At 38.4% G+C, this 17,857-nt stretch overlaps 1 protein-coding gene across 1 annotated transcript; it reads left to right on the top strand.

The window, feature by feature from the left end:
• The first annotated feature begins 1,254 nt into the window (after positions 1 to 1,254).
• LOC142368832 (transmembrane protein 272-like) lies at positions 1,255 to 17,542 on the top strand. The gene is made up of 5 exons (XM_075451029.1): positions 1,255 to 1,405; positions 11,586 to 11,650; positions 11,746 to 11,796; positions 11,910 to 12,098; positions 17,201 to 17,542. Exons 2-5 carry the CDS (start codon positions 11,608 to 11,610, stop codon positions 17,461 to 17,463), a joined length of 546 nt encoding a protein of 181 aa, XP_075307144.1. The 5' UTR covers positions 1,255 to 1,405; positions 11,586 to 11,607; the 3' UTR covers positions 17,464 to 17,542.
• The last annotated feature ends 315 nt before the right edge of the window (positions 17,543 to 17,857 follow it).

Genomic DNA, 17,857 nt, shown 5'->3' with positions numbered 1-17,857 from the left:
GGGAAATTGCAGAGTCACTTTGGTTATTTGGAAGACCAAATAACCCCTCGACTCTGCGTTGTGTTTATTTAAGGAAGACAAGGAGTTTCTGGATGATTGGACATTTTATTTCCTGTGTGGGAGCATAACAGGTTTGCATCAGTGCAATCGGTTCAGCTTCGCACGGCACACTCTGATGCAGCTTCCACAGACTGGAAATTGCACTACCTAAAAAAAATGTCAGGAGCCGCCACTGGGCCCAACTACAGACCTCGGACAAGTAAGTAATTTAAATGAATGACATGGTGTAATGAATCATGTGCTGTTGTTAATCTGTATTCTTTATTTCATTCTAAGACCTGTTCAAGGACTTTTAAGACCTGTGGGCGTGTTTACAGCATGAAATGTTCATGCCATATAAATACATTCTTTCTTTTTTTGTTGTTTTATTCCTTTATTTAGGTCATACTGCACATACACTGCCTTAGGACATGCACATGCTTTTATAAAACTGTTTTCTGTCAAATGTTAGAGTTGCATTCACTGTTTGTGTCATTTTTAAATGTAACATGACCAGAGAAAGACGCAATGTGAAGGAGTGTGGCACCGGTGTTATGCCAAAAAGTGCATGCCTGCAGAGAAATGCATCCCCTGATGGTCCCCTGCTTTAAAGAGAGAATGGAATGATATAACTACATTATCATTTGTTTATCTAATTGAATTAACAGATGCTAATTTCAATAAGTTCAAAATAAAATAATCAAATTTCATAGTTTTAGGTTAATTTTTAGATTATTTCATCTGGGCTTTACTGAGTAAAGATTGATATTCATAGAATATCCAACCGTCTTTCGGGCTTACTATGAAAGTGTTAGTCACGGCCCTTACTTTGGAATATTTGTAGGCCTACAATAATATAATAATAGGTGAAAGAGATGCTATAAAATGTGCAAATGTCGGATTATCATAAGTGTACATGTGTTATTAATCCACATGAAGACATGAGAAAAAAGATGAACTAGTGAAACACTACTGTCAGCTCAATATTATCACTGTAACTTTATTGGATAAATGTAATAATCCACACCTGAACCGCTCCCGCGGGACTGAGGATGCATTTCTCGGCAAAACACCGGCCACTTTCTAGAAATCATCTGGCCGCGTGACCTCGATGCTTACTGTGCACACGCACTTCCCAGAGGTGGATGGCTGGTAGATGGCTGTCGTCCAATTAGGAGCATGTGACAGGACACAGAAAGTGAAAGAGAAAGCTGAATGTGGATCCTTTATAAAGGAAAACCCCTGTCTTTTCACACAGAAATCTCCTCCAGCGGACACGTCCAGAGTTTTTGCTCGGGCCCAGTATCGGACATCAGAGAGGGACTGCGCGGCGGAGTTGTTTCCTTCCAGAGACTGAAGAGTAAAGGTGAGATGAAAGTTTATGGTGTTAGCCCGATTCTTTTATTGGAAGCCCAAGAACAAGCTGGAGAAATCTTAAGTTAAAAAAAGTATTTATTGGTGGTCACATGTGAAGTTTAGCCGTGCTGAACTCGGAGACAGAGCCCTCGCAGGGCCTCCATCAGAGAGAGCCCCGATATCCGGACACATTTCATATTTATGTCCACCTTTATCTCACAGAGGTTGTACTTGCACTCGACAAAGTATAATTGGACATTTGCTAGTGATATGAGCAGGCCATCCACCGTCTTTGTCATGTTCTTTGGATGTGATAAACGATGTGTGTGTGTGAGTGTTGTTTCAGGCGTGTATCTACTATACCAGACCTATCTGACATACATTTCGTTTGTATGAGTGTAAACGTACAAACTAGGAACATAAATTATTTAGTGAACTACAGAATATGAATACATAAAGTTTAAGAATAAAGCCAATTTATAACAATGGGTATCTGTTCTTGTTCACTGCATTCACAGACTTTTAATCTTATTTACTATCTGTACCAGTGGCGGCTCCTCCATAGGGGCGATTTGTGCGACGCACTACCAAACACGGATTTTTTTTTTTTTTTTTTTTTTAATCTAGTTGCTAAAGTGGGACTGATCTGCTGCAGGCAAACTGGTTGTATATGTCATTGTCCAATCAGATCAGGTCGCGCCTGGTGTTGCTACGCCCATTTTGTGCGATTTCTGTCAGGGTCGAATTTGCACCAGGAAGCTCCCATTGACATGAATGGGACCTCGGTTTTTTTCAAAAATCCTGCTCCCAATTAGCCTGGAAAACCGAGACGACGGCTGACTCGGGAGCTAGCTAGCTGGTCGACGGACGTGACGTGGTGGGGATTTGAATTCGTAGTTCGGAGGAGTTGGAGGTTTGGAGTGACGTGGCGGTTGGCATAAACTGATTTGTGACTGGATTGTATGGCGTCTCAGGGTGAAGACGAGGGAGATGATGAAATGGATAATGGAGATTGGAGTCATGTATGTGGTAGTGGTAGGTCAGGAAAAGAGAGAAGGACAAAGGAAGATAATATGAGGGGAACGCAAAGTAGTAAGCGAAGTCTCGAAGGAAATAGCTCAGACGAAAATAATATAGTATGTAAGAAGGTTGTCAGGGAGGAAACCAAAATAATTATAAAATTCAGGAAAGAAGATGAGGGTATTCAACTAAGTCCAATAAATTTATCGAGGGAACTAAAAAAGAAGTTTGGTGAGTTGATTCTGGCTAAGATTCTAAGAGATGGAAATCTGTTGATTATAGTGGGGAGTGAAGAGCAGAAAAACAAAGTGATGAATAGTCAGAACATTTGCAAAAAAATGGTGAATGAGATAAAGATATTGGGAGAAGCTAAAATAGCTAGAGGAGTAATTTATGGAATACCGGTGGATGAAGATCTTGAAAAGTTAAAACGTAGTATTAGTGGAAATGAGATAAGCAACATTAAAAGATTGATGAGAACAGTGGAAGGAAAGAGAGTGGAAAGCCTGTCAGTGATGGTAGAATTTCAAGGAGAAGTTCTTCCAGAAAAGATAAGAGTTGGATGTATGGTCTTTCCTGTTAGGCCATACAATTCTCCTCCGCTAAGATGTTATAAATGTCAGAGATATGGACATGTAGCAGCAGCATGCAAGGGGAAACAAAGATGTCCAAAGTGTGGAGGGGAGCATGGATATGAAGAGTGTAAAAATGAAAAGGATATTTGCTGTAACTGTGGAGGGCAACACAGGGTGACTTATGGAGGATGCGAAGTTAGAAGAAAAGCAGTGGAAATAGAACAAGTTAAAGTCACTCAAAATATAAGCTATGCAGAAGCTGCAAAGAGAATGAAGAAGCCAAGACAGGTGTCAGGGGAAACAATTATAAATACAACATCAGAACAAAGACAGATGAGAACAGATACAGTGATGACAGCTGAGATGAATACAACAGCAGAACAAAGACAGATAAGAACAGATACAGGGTTGACAGCTGAGAAGATTATGTTGTTCATTGCATATGTAATTAACTGTACAGAGCAAGTAAAATATAAAACAGAAAAAATCAAAATAATAGTGAAAGGAGCAGAGAAATTCTTTGGGATAAAGGACATATCTTGGGAGCACATAAATAAAAAGTTGGGGGGAGAAGGGAAGACAGGAGGACAGGAAGATAGAATATAATGTTCATCCTGCAGTGGAATGCCAGGAGTTTAATTGCTAATGGACAGGAGTTTAAGGGATTTATTAAAGAATTTAAAAAAGAGTTGGATATTATATGTATTCAGGAAACTTGGCTTAAACCAAGTTTAGATTTTGTTATTAAAGGATATGAAAGTGTGAGAAGAGATAGAGAGGGAGGGTCTGGAGGAGGATGTATAATATTTATAAAAAATGGAGTTCAATTTAGAGTAGTAGCTAAAGGAAAAGAATTAGAATATATTATTATTGAAATTTGGACAATAAATGGGAACATTAAAATAATAAATTTTTATAATCCATGTAAAAAACTATCTTTAGAGGTAATGGAGGAATTTGGGAAGTATTTAGAGGGTAAAGTGATTTGGTGTGGGGACTTTAATGGGCATAACTCATTATGGGGTAGTTGTAATGATCATAATGGGGAAGTAATTGAAGAAATAATGGATGTTAAAAATTTGGTAGTATTAAATGATGGGAGTGGAACAAGAATTAATTTTAGAAATAATACAGAGTCAGCCATTGATTTGACAATAGTGTCAAATTCTTTAGCAGGTAAAAGTTTATGGAAAGTACTTAATGAAACAACTATAGGAAGTGATCATTACCCTATTATGATAGAAGTTAAAATGCATATAGAGAAATATTGTATAAATGAGATGAAAAAATGGTGTTTTAGATCTGCAAATTGGAAAATTTTTAGGAATAATAGTGAATTAAAAATACGAAAAGTGGATGTAAATAGTAGTATTGAGGATTTGAATTTTAATATATGTAATGCTATAGTAGAAGCGGCTCATCAAACTATAAGGATAAAAGGAGGGAAAAAGGAAAGGAAGTTGGTATCATGGTGGACAATGGAATGTACTGCAGCTATTAAGAAACGAAATAAAGCGTTTAAAGTATTAAAGAAAAATCATAACCCTCAGAATTTGAATGAATACAAAAAATTACAGGCGATGGTAAGAAGAACTGTTAAAAATGTAAAAAGAGATTATTGGAGGAGTTTTTGTAACTCAATAGGGAGGGAGACAGAAATATCTAAGGTATGGACAATGATTAAAAGAATGAAAGGAATTAAAAGAGTGACTGGATATCCAGTATTAAATAATGGAGAAATAGCAGCAGTGACAGATAAAGATAAGGCAGAGATGTTAGCAAAAGTGTTTGTTAAAATTCATAGTTCTGAAAATATCAGTGTAGATGGGAAAAAAGGGAGAGAAAAAACAATTCTGGAAAATAAGGAGCTATTGGAAAAAATGGTAGAATCGGATGATGTATTGAATATGTCATTTACAATAATGGAATTAAATAGGGCACTTAAAAAATGTAAATTAACAGCACCAGGGAAAGATCAGATTTGTTATGTAATGGTAAGTAATTTAAGTGAATTTTCTAAAAACATATTATTGGAATTGTATAATCGAATTTGGGAGGAGGGAGAAATACCAAAAAGTTGGAAAGAAGCTGTGGTTATACCAATTAGAAAGCCAGGGAAAGATGAATCAAAACCAGAAAATTATAGACCAATAGCGTTAACATCCAATATATGTAAAATAATGGAGAGAATGATAAATGAAAGATTGATATATTATATAGAAAGTAAAGGACTTATAACAGAGGTTCAAAGTGGATTTAGAAAAGGGAGGAGTACAATGGATCCAATAATAGGTTTAGAGCATGAAATTAGGAAGGCTCAAGTAAATAAAGAGAGTGTAGTAGCAGTATTTTTTGATATTGAAAGAGCGTATGATATGATGTGGAGGGAAGGGTTATTAGTTAAAATTAGAAGAATGGGTATAAGTGGTAACATGTTTAAATGGATTAAAACATTTTTAGAAGAAAGAAAAATACAAGTGAGAATAGGGAAGGAATATTCTGAAAATTTTAATATAGAAAATGGGACACCACAAGGAAGCATAGTAAGTCCAGTATTATTTTCTGTGATAGTAAATGATATGTTTAAGGATTCAGAAGGAGGAATGGGTTGTTCACTGTTTGCTGATGATGGAGCAATGTGGAAAAGAGGAAGGAATTTAAAATTTATTGTAAAGAAGCTACAGGAAGCAATTTCAATGGTGGAAAAGTGGTCATATAAATGGGGATTTAGGTTTTCTGTGGAAAAAACTAAAATAATGTTTTTTACAAGGAAAAGAGTGGATGGAGAAATTAAGTTGAAAATATATGGGCAGGAATTGGAAAGAGTTAAGCAATTTAAATTTCTTGGGTTATGGTTGGATGAAAGAATGACTTGGGGTGTACACATTAAGAAAATAATAGATAAATGTAGGAAGGTTTTGAATATAATGAGATGTTTAGTTGGTACTGAGTGGGGGGCTGATAGAAGGTCATTGAAAGCTATTTATACAGGTTTAATTAGGTCAGTATTGGATTATGGGAGTATAGTGTATAATTCAGCTGCAGATACAAATCTAAAAAAGTTAAATACTATACAATATCAGGCTTTAAGAATATGTACAGGTGCCTTTAAAACATCTCCTATAGCAGCAATACAGGTGGAAATGGGTGAAATGCCTCTAAAAATGAGAAGGGAACAATTATCCTTAAACTACTGGTCAAAATTACAAGGTCAGAAAAAAGATAATCCAACAGTAAAAGTGTTAGAAACAGGGTGGGGAAAAAGGAAAAATTAAAAGTTATGGAACAATAGTAAATGCTAAAAGTAGGGAAAAATATTTAGATAAAATAGATATAAGTCAAACGATTCCATTACATACAGTTCCACCATGGATAATACCTGAAGCAAAAGTAGATTTATCATTATTAGAAAAGAAGAATAGAAATAATTTTAGTTTGAATAAATATGTTGTACAGGAACATATAAATCAATATTATAATTATGTAAATATATATACTGATGCATCCAAAACTTTAGATGATAGGATAGGGATAGGTATGATTGTACCGCAATTTAAAATTAAAGTGGGGAAAAGGGTAAGTGATGGAGTATCAGTATATACTGGAGAAATGATTGCGGTACTTTTAGCAGTTCAATGGATAGAAGAGGTTAAACCATTAAAGTCAATTATATGTTCAGATTCAAGTTCTTCATTAGTTAGTATTCAAAATAGTAAGTCAGAAAGTAGACCAGATGTATTAATAGAAATAGAACAAACACTATATAGAATTAATATGATGGGGCTTATAGTTCATTTTATATGGGTACCAGCGCATTATGGAGTTGAGGGAAATGAAATGGCAGATAGAATGGCAAAACAGAGTGTAAAAAGAGTAATGATTGATATTAATGTAAGAATGAGTGTAAAAGAGGTAAAGGGTATTATAAAACAAAAAATGGAAGAGAGATGGCAAAAGTTATGGGAGGAAGAAAGAAAAGGACGTTGGTTGTTTAAAATACAAAGGAAAATAGGGAAAATGAGAAGAACAGAAAGAAGTAGGAGAGAGGAGATCATTATAACAAGACTTAGAATTGGACATAATGGATTAAATAAAAACTTATATATGATAGGAAAACATCAATCAGGGAAATGTGAGTGTGGGGAAGATGAGACAATAGAACATGTTATGATATATTGTAGGAATTATCAGGTTCAGAGAAATAATTTAATTAGAAAGCTTAGTAGGATGAAAATGAAATTAGATATAGTAGATTTATTGCAAAAAGAATCAGGAAACAGATGTTATCAGGAAATTTTTTATTATTTAAAACGGTGTAGGTTATATAATAGAATATAGTATAGATAAAGTATATAAATGAGGGTATATGAGTAGGGAGTATGTAAAAGTGTAGGCATAAATAGATATATGGGTGTATAGATGAGTGTTGACGTATAGGTATATATATAGGTGTGTGAATATATATGTATGTATATATATATATATATATATATATATATATATATATATTGAACGGGTATATATTAATATAGGGATATAGATAAATGTCATGTGATCCACACTCCATATCAGTAGGTGGCGGTAATGCTACTAAAAGTTGTTTGCCAACCGCCAATATAAAATCCGAAAGAGAGAGAGAGAGCCTGGAAAACCAGCGCCAACTGCTGGACGGCAAAATGTTTTGCCTGCGGTTGGGTCTGGCCTCGATCCACTTGTCATTTTGAAAATACTGCCCTGAATCTGGCAGATGGCAACTAAACCAATCACAACGCAGAGATGTGTTTTGAATCAACGCGGGCGGGCCAGAGGGTTCTGGTGCGGGGTTTTGAGGGAGTGACGACAGAGCAGTGCGACGTTGGGCAGTGGAAGCGAACATAGACAAGCGAAAGCACAACAAGAAAGATGGCGGCGGCAATGGAACAGTGCTCGTTTGATTCAGCCTTGGCACACAGCCATTATAACGAACAGCCTTGCCACTCTGTATTAAGCCCCATTGTACCGGCTTTTTGGCTGCAGTTCCACCAGAATTCCACTGGGAGCGTCGGTGGAGACCAGAATGAATGGGGCCCTATGGAGCTAGATGCTACAAATGGTCAGTTTCACCTAAGTCTCCTCAAGAGCGCTCAGATTTGAATGTAGTTTCTGAGAGCTCAACATGGGTTTCAAGTAAAAAATCTACTGAACGAGTACATATATCGCTTTGATTTCTTACTGGTTGGCTTCTTGTTGTCCACAACGCGCTAGCATTGTGCTAATGACAGCTGGTCGACCAGCTATGTATGACGTCATATACACTTCAAATCCTTTTTTTAAGCAAATGAGTGGCTCTAAAAATCTAAAACTCAGCCATGGGTATTTTCTAAACACCCTTTTTCGAAAACAACATTCGAATTACTAGAGAAAAAATTATATCTTGAGATAAGGGCACGAAAGGGCGTATAGCTCCATAGGACTCCATTCATTCTGGTCTCCAAAATTGGGCGCCCCACGTGGAAAGAGGGTGGAACTGCAACCAAAATCGCCTCGTTGGAAACCGGAAATGCACCGTGAGTGGCGTATCTGTCCTATTATAGAATCTGTGCTTGGCATCAGTTTTGGAAGAGTCCCCTCCCACCAAAGCTTTCTGTCGCGCTTACTACGTCACAGTCAGTTGCGCTGATTGGTCAGAGCGTTGGCCTATAGGCACAGACGCGGTTTGAAAGACAACGGGTTGTGCTCATCAACAATGTTCCGTTGTATCCATTGATCGGTGCCAGACTAAATTAGACATCCAATCCATTTAGGCTGGTTTATCAGGCTAGCTCCCAATGCATTTTCTATGAGGGTTTGTGTGCTCGCACAAACAACGCACAACGTGCTTTCGTCATATGTCTGTTGCGCGGGACCATGAACATTCTACTTGTTGTTGTAACATTGTGGTTTTCAATAAAGAAAAAAAAAAAAAAACATTCTATGAAGAAGATGGCGAGTGTCGAATGCAACAATACGTTAGTGTTTCTGACAGAAGTACCCTTTAGTCGTCGTACTAATGCGGAGAAGGAAGTTTGGAAGAATTTTGCAGGATTTTCGGGCTCGCCTTGCGAGGCAAAGATGAAACCGAGGGCTCCACCAACCCTGCTATTTTTCCAGGTAGTATAACTTACCCTTTTGTGCTCAATCATTGACTTGTAATGATTTAAATCTTTTATATAATGTTGACAATAATAGCAGAATGTATAATGACACATTCATTGTTAATGGTGCAGTATTATATTTAAAAAAAGAGAGAAATCTCACATAAGTAAGCTGCACTTAACCATGTTTGACAACTGGTTATACTTTTCTAAGTCATATTTTCCAAAACTTCAATAAACACTTGACTTGGATTTATATGCTGTCATTTTAATTACATTCTTTAGAATGAAAATTGAATGAATCTTATCATTAAGAGCTCATGTGTTTACTTATTTCATAGAATCCTGGAACAATATGAGGAAAATAAATAAATAATGGTTAAGGTGTAATATTAACTGATTGGCAAATTATGCAAAAAATAACAAAAAATTATTTAAAATTATTACAATAAATTATGCTACCTAGACAAATATACCTCAGTCCTATGGACTTTTATGGTACTTATGGACATAACGGGGGAAATTGCAGTCACTTTGGTTATTTGGAAGACCAAATAACCCCTCGACTCTGCGTTGTGTTTATTTAAGGAAGACAAGGAGTTTCTGGACGATTGGACATTTTATTTCCTGTGTGGGAGCATAACAGGTTTGCATCAGTGCAATCGGTTCAGCTTCGCACGGCACACTCTGATGCAGCTTTCACAGACTGGAAATTGCACTACCTAAAAAAAATGTCAGGAGCCGCCACTGATCTGTACTGGGACTTATCTTTTGAGAATAGATCACTCTAATAATGTTTTGTTTACTTCTCTTACACATACACAGGCTTTCCTGTATTTAAGGACTGACATACTTAAAGTTACAGAACAAACGCAATTTATTTAAATGTCATCAGTTAACCCTCCTGTTGTCTTGCAGGTCAAAAGTGACCCACTACCATGTTTAGCTGTAGAAAAAATACCGTAAACTATCTTTTTCCAACTTGAAATTTGGAGTCTCTTTTGGACTTTTCCTAAAGGGACCCCATCATTAGAAAAAGTCACACTTTATTTTTGCTTATGTTTCCATGTGGGCTGTACACCACTAGGGTACAAAGATTGTCTTATGGGTAATTTTTGACCTGTGAATTATAAAAACATTTAAACACCAGAAAAAAGTTCAGTGTTTTTTTTCCCTTTCAATATAATTAATTCAGAAGTAATTACTTCACATTTATATAATAGCAATAATAAACCTTTATTATGTAAAAGAAAACTGAGAAAACAAGAAAACTGTTGGTCCAACTGACAGTTGGTTTGTGGTAAAAAAAAAAAAAGTGTAAGCCTGAAAACTGGTGATTGTCTTTTTGTATTGTGTAACAAAAAATACATGATAAAAAATGTATTGAATTGAGTTGAATAGCTAAATAACAGGTGGTTTCATCATACAAAATAGATTTTGGATTTAAAATTCAATTAAGTTGCTTTATTTTGGGGCTTTGGTAGGGCGGGTCATTTTTGCCCCGTAGGACAAGGGGAGTAAACACAATGTTAAGACCGCACAAGGGTTAAAGAGAAACATTGATTGGCCTAAAATAGTTGACACTACCACTTCTTTCACCAAAGGGAAAATAAAAAATAACTACTCGTTTTTTTTTAGCTTCTAGTAAATTATTGTCCCTTTTCTCTTGTAATCGTTGGTTTTTATCTCCTCAATCAGGAGAATTTTCGCCTATAAAGGTTTAATATTTGTGGGTTTTGGACTGTTGATGGAGCAAAATCAGCTTTTTTGAATATCCGCCAACCGAAGCGCAGAGCGCGTGACCGCAGTCAATTTTCAGGTTTCGTTTTGCCGTGTAGATCAACTGTAATACCTCGGCATCGGATTAGATATAAATTTTAACCTGGAACAGGCTTCAGCAGAAGCAGAAGCTGCCCACCTTTATTTCGTTAGGGGACTTCAAATGACTTGTAGGAAGGCTGGTGAGACAGTTAGTGGGGGTCTGCACGTGTAGTTCTGTTTTCTTTTGTACTTTAGTAGCTTGCATTAATTATCCTTTTTTGTCCCTTGTACGTTCAGTTACATATTAAACTAAATATTAAATTAGGTCTCTCTTGTAAATGAGACGCTGGGTCTCAATGAGATTTTACCTGTATAAATAAAGGTTAATAAAATGAAAAATATAATGTGTTTATGGAATGCTGTGCAATAGAAAATATTTAAAGTTTTATGATGGATTATGACTGCAGTTAATGAGTAGTTTAATTACAGATTGGTCTACATGTTGGATTGAATCAGAAACCATTCAAATAAAGCAGCTTACAGTCATGTTTGGCAAAGACAGACCACAGATCCTGACTTCTGACAGGCAACGGACTCAGTAGTGTTGTGTATCAGTTCTCTTGTAGATAATGATCACTCTGCATGCTTTCAGTTTGCAGAATTTTATTGCTGAACTTTGATAACATGAGTCTGTGTCACAGTGATTTATATTCCTCTGCAGGTTAGAGTCCTCGTTACTGAAAATGTCAGACAACCAGGTCGTTCTGTCCGGGATTCTGATACTCGGTGAGCTGCACTGTCAGAAGCGAACACACATATCTCATATTTTCTGTTCTTGTAATGAAAGTTGTCATTGAGTGTTTGACTATTTGTTCTTGCAGGATGTTCAGCGCTGCTTACTTGCGCTTTGCCCATTGCTCAGATTTCAATTGGTGAGTCACAGAACCAGTAATGAATCAGGCAGATGTGTTTTTCTATTATTATAGATATGAAGTAACTGTATAATTTGGATTGATATCCTGTCCTCTCCCCCTGTGTCCACCAGGGGCAGTATACCTGAATGACTGTCCGCAGCAGCCCTACATTCCCATCTATCTGATAGTGTTGGGGGTCTTTGGTCTGGCGCTCTCCTGCTTCCCCACCGCTCAGAAGCCAGATGACGGCACCATCAACCGGCCCTGCGCCACCTGGAACTCACTGATTTCTTTATTCCTCTTCTGCTGGTTTATCACCGGTGAGTGACTCATTGACACATGTCTCTGTTTGGGCGGCAACTGTTAAAGCTGTATAAACTGCTGCATTCAAAGACAAATGAGATGAGATTAAGTATTAACATCTCTCTGTGGAGCAGATGAACTGTTGGGGTTCATACGAACTGCAGCCTCCAAAATAACTGAATCAACACTTCTTTAATACGGCTAACAGGTCAAAACCAGTGTGGAGCTTAATGTGAACTCCCATTAAATTAAAACCAAGTACTAACATCAAGTAATGAATAGTACAGTTTTATAATTAGATTTTATAAGTGATCCTTTTATCCAGTAAGAATACGTATGAAAACATAAACCCTTAAAGGGGAACTCCGGTATTTTCAACATTAAAGTAATACAATGTAACTTCTCAAAAAGCCCATTATGGAGCTCCCCCTACATGCTTGGAGGTAATGCATAAATGTCATAAATCTCTTTCTCTTCCTTGCTTCATCAGTCAACGTCTTCTTCTGTTTCTTCGGTGCCTCTGCCACGATGATCGTACTGACAATGTTGCGCTATCTTAGCCTTATACCTGGGAGCGTGAGAGGGGTCTATTTGTTTTTGCGGTAGGTGTGCCAGAAAGCAAGTCGAAGTACTTCCGCTCAGCTCCCGGGCCGGTCCAGCAAAGTTACATAGCGCAGTTGTTCCAACTCAGACCCCCGAAGGGCATAGGAGACAGGCCAATCGTAATATTAAAACTCATTCTAGCCGCACAATTTTTTTCAAGCTGTTATTTTAAGGTAGAAATGTTACATAGTACTGCTTTAAGCCTCTTTTATGAGTCGTCTGCTAACTCACCGGAGTGGTTACTGGTGTGCACTGGTAATCCATATCAAATTTCGTTGCAAAAAGTTGCTTCTGTCGTGTTTTATTTGACATTTTGTACTGGATGTTCGTTGATATTACTCCGCCACCGCTAAGAAAATAGTGCGAGCATGAACGAGCTGCCAAATAAAACACGACAGAAGCAACTTTTCGCAACGGAATTTGATATGGATTACCAGTGCACACCAGTAACCACTCCGGTGAGTTGATGATTTTGAAAACGTTTATGGTGCTTTTACGGACCTTTTAGGACATGCACATGACTTGCCATTCTGAAGCAGGTTGAGATGAATCAAAATTAGGCAAATACCGGAGACAGCAGTAAACATCAAAAAAGCGGTGAGGGGGGTTCTAAAACATTGCAGACGACTCAGAAAAGAGGCTTAATGTTGAAAATACCGCAGTTCCCCTTTAAAGGTAGGGTAGGAGATCCTGGATTTTGAGTCCAGCGAAGCTGCATTTTGAAAATACACCGGTAAAAAGTCCCAACCCTTTTCTTCACTTTCCCCCCGAAGGCACGCCTCTAGAGTACATGAACGCGCACGAGCACGAAGGTGCACAAGCGCTGTTCTGACAGCAAGCATCGATCGTTGCCGTATTTAGTATTTAGTATTTAGTATATGCTAACTATACGTTTAATAATGCTAGGTGCTAGCCAAGCTGGCTCTAGTTTAGCTTCCTGCCAAGCTTCTGGACGCGTAATTCGTTCACGGAGCAGGGTACGCGCACAGGGGGGGGAGGAGGGGGAGGGATGAGCAGGTTGCAGTTTGATAGACGGCATCAGTATCCAATCATTGTGAACGGACCGTTCACAATGATTGGATACTGTTTTTCCTAGATTGTACGTTCTAGAGGCCACTAAAACTTTTCATATTTGTGTCAAAACTTTTAACTAATTGGTTGCAATGGGGGTGTGAAGAGTATTTCAAGCAATATGTAAAAAAATGTTCCAGAAAAAGATCCCCTACCCCGCCTTTAAGCATAAAAACACAACTTGGGTAGCTATAAAGATTTAAGGTAAACACAAGAAACTTGTTCTAAAGAAAAAATGGACCAGACTCAGTGAATAATTCCCTATACTCCCTATAGATCAGTGAGTAGTGCTGACCAACATGTCATTGGGGTCATCGGGTGGGAACCTCCTTTCATCAGTGTTTAATCTAGTTTGGCCCACGACACCTCCAGGAGGCTAGACAATGAACACTGGCGTCCCAGAGTCACCCCCATAATGCCAGCCAACACTTTCTTTTTTTTTTACAACCACAATCTACCTCAGCCTCTCACTAACTGCACACACCAGTGTGTGTTATTGGGCGTTTATATATGTATTAAATATAAGGATTTATAAGATGTTAACACAGTCTCAATACCTTAAACCCCGAATATAGGGCACCACCTTCTGATTTGTTTTAACTTGTTTAAGTTACAGTCCAGAGAGGAAAACTGTTAAGATAATAAAATGGGTAGTCTCACTGAAACGTAAATTCTGTTTGAAGTGACAACCGGCTTAATAAACTGTCCGTGACGCGCTTGAATGGATTACTTACAAACATTTATTCAACATTGCACAGGTATATAGGTGTATAAACAATTGATAAAGAGACAGAATATGGGTACTTTGCAATAGTTATAAGGAAACACGGTTGAAAGGGAGAGATAACTTAACTAAAAGGGAGGACTAGTGACCTGGGGTTTAAACGTTAATACTAAGTCTGGGCCTTCACACGGAGCTGCTATGGCTAATCACTTCGGCCGGTTATTTCCTACGGATCTCTGCACAACCATCACTTTAAGGAAGGGTTCAGCATCCAGAGTTCAGCAGAGTTCCACGGCTTCAAAGATCTCAGAATTCAGCGCCTTACTTTGTCGTAGAGTAGCATGGTTCTTTTACAAGATGAGCGTCGATGTTGGAGACCACGTTTCCTTGGTTACCAGCGGCTGGGCGTCGTTGTTGGAGACCACATTTCCTTGGTGACCGGCTGAGTGACGTTGAGTCGACTGTTTCTTCTTCTTTCCTTCCTGGATGGAAAGTGGTTGCTTGGGCCGTATGAGTTAGCAAACACTCGCGTGTATCGGACCAGACTTTAAAAGGGGGAAAGTCTAAAAAAAATTGGGAATTAATAGTTACGGAGTAAAACAGAGAGAGGACAAGAGAGTTGCGGGGTGAAGACAAGAGAGCGAATATCCTGCGCGCCTCTGCCTTTAAGCTTGAGGTCAGCAGTAAACATCAAAAAAGCGGTGAGGGGGGGTTCTAAAACATTGCAGATGACTCAGAAAAGAGGCTTAATGTTGAAAATACCGCAGTTCCCCTTTAAAGGTAGGGTAGGAGATCCTGGATTTTGAGTCCAGCGAAGCTGCATTTTGAAAATACACCGGTAAAAAGTCCCAACCCTTTTCTTCACTTTCCCCCCGAAGGCACGCCTCTAGAGTACATGAACGCGCACGAGCACGAAGGTGCACAAGCGCTGTTCTGACAGCAAGCATCGATCGTTGCCGTATTTAGTATTTAGTTTATGCTAACTATACGTTTAATAATGCTAGGTGCTAGCCAAGCTGGCTCTAGTTTAGCTTCCTGCCAACTATTGCAAAACATCCATAGTTGTAATTGTCCCTGGTCATTAGGCTGACATAGTGAAAAGTGTCCGTCATCCGTGTCCTCTGGGTGGCGCTGTGGTTCCACGGAAGAATTTCTGTTAAATCCAATATTCCATAACTTGGTAAATACTTCATGTAAAAGAATGGCGAATGTTTCAAAATGATCTGTAGATTTATGCAGTTCCGATTTTAACAGTTTTATTCCAGGAAAAGTGAGGATTAGGGTTGATTCTTATTCTTCTAAAAGTAGAGAGTTGAACATTCCTTGGCTGGTACCAGGCAGGAAAGAAAAGCAAGCCTGGTCTGTTTCTCTGTCAGAAGGTGTCAGTTTGCATAATTTATTATGCGTGGCTGGTGTGGAGGAGAGAATCTCACAAAGAAACTCCAGTTGGTCAGAATTCACATCTGGGTCCTTATCTTCTTTAGGTAATCCGTTAAGAGGATCGTAAACAGTGAAATGTTTTTGATGTCAAGACATTTGAAAAAGGGGGGAAGGTTTTTATGTAAACATCTCCGTTCTCTGTCTTTCCTGAGAGCACGCTACACCAGTCTCAGCGGGGTGGGGATACAAACCCTGATTCTGGTATGGGGTAGAAATAAAAGAGGTAAAGATAAGTAGGAATGGGATGCCAACCCTGGTTCGGGAATTGGGTAATGAAAATATAGAGGGTGCCAGAGGTGGAGGCAGGACAAAACACACTAGCAGATTCAGCAGACAAACTCACCTAAACAGTCCTACAATCACTAAAAATGCCAGCAAAAACAAAGCGATACAACTCACTCAAAGCCAAATCACCTAAAATGGCCACCTGGTTTCAAAAGGATCACATGGGTCACACCCTCCACTTAAATATCTTGAACTTCTTCTTTGCTTTTCCAAAAGTCTGTTTACCCTAAGTGCTCCCCCTGATGCACCCCCAGCTGCTATTGCTTCTTCTAATCCAAATCCACTGACTGGACTTTACTGCCTCATCTGACACTTCCTTCACTATTTTCCTCACACTCTGTCCACTTACACCCAGCTCCCTCAACAATGAGACAACAGACTTTGCAACAAATCCTCTACATCCTACTTCAACTGGACAGATCCTAACTTTCCATCCTTGCTGCTCTGCTTCTGCCCCCAACTCCACATACCTAATCTTTTTCCTTTCATATGCTTCTGCTACTAATTCCTCCCAAGGAACAGTCAGCTCTATGAAATAGACTCTCATTCTACTCCTAGACCACAAGACTATATCAGGCCTTAGATTTGTAGAGGCTATTTCCTGGGGAACAACAAGTTTATTTCCTAAATCTACCTGCATCTCCCAATCACAAGCATCCTCCAAGCTGCCGTGCCTCCTTATTGTCTTATTAACTTTCTCCCCCTGAATTGCCACTCTCTTCACCTTAGACCAGGGGTGGGCAATTATTTTTTCCATGGGGCCACATGAGAAACAGAAAATATTACTCAATTCTGCATAATATTAACTGTATTTCTTTATAAAAAAGCAGTAAATAGCATTGTTTTGACAAGCTGGTAAGAGTATATGTTATAATTAAGCAATGAAAATTTGAGGTTGCCTTGCAAAAAATGTAATTTATTCAAGCAAATTTCCCAAAACAATGGGAATGGCAATAAATCACTAAAACAACATCTTTCTCTCGTTTTCTTTTCTAGGTAATGTGTGGATTTACTCAATTTATGAACCGAACTACAACAAGAATACAACAAACGTGGATCCCTACTGTGATAAGACGGTGTACCTGTTTGCCTTCTGGACCACCACGCTGGTCTACATCCTGATTGGTTTCTTCCTGTTCATCGGCTGCTGCTGCTGCTGCTGCGGCTTCACCATCGCCACCACCGGAAGCACCACCACCATGAGCAGAAGCATCACCGTCAGCAGAGGCACCACAGTCGCCCCCAACATCAACGTCTAGAGACTCTCTGAAACAAAGTTCCCTCTTACTCTCTTTTCTTTTCACTTTTAATCTTAATTTGTTTTATATTGAATGATTAGTATCCCTGTATTTGTTCTTGTTGTGTTTATGATTATTTTTATTATGCTTTTGCTTCTGTACTGCTCTTTGGTCGACTGAGGTTGTTTTAAATGTGCTCTTTAAATAAACTATGACTAATGACAGGATGCATTTCAGGGGCTGCGTAAGACGAGCGTGCATGTAAGACTACATGGTGAATGTATGAGTCGTGATACTTGGAAAAGTGTCTAAATGAGATAAATAAGAACAGTGTAGCAACAATAAGATGTTTGCTCTTCATATAAACTCGCCTCCTATGAACAGATCTTACAGATGGAGACCAGAGAAGTTCATA

The sequence above is a fragment of the Odontesthes bonariensis genome, chromosome 19 (genome assembly GCF_027942865.1).
Source record: "Odontesthes bonariensis isolate fOdoBon6 chromosome 19, fOdoBon6.hap1, whole genome shotgun sequence".
Taxonomy (NCBI): Eukaryota; Metazoa; Chordata; class Actinopteri; order Atheriniformes; family Atherinopsidae; genus Odontesthes; species Odontesthes bonariensis.
This window is presented reverse-complemented; position numbering and strand designations above follow the sequence as displayed.

Coding starts and splice junctions, on each gene's coding strand:
- LOC142368832 (XM_075451029.1), top strand. CDS start 11,608: ATGTCAGACAACCAGGTCGTTCTGTCCGGGATTCTGATACTCG. Junction 11,651..11,745: donor GTCCGGGATTCTGATACTCG/GTGAGCTGCACT, acceptor TTGTTCTTGCAG/GATGTTCAGCGCTGCTTACT. Junction 11,797..11,909: donor CATTGCTCAGATTTCAATTG/GTGAGTCACAGA, acceptor TGTGTCCACCAG/GGGCAGTATACCTGAATGAC.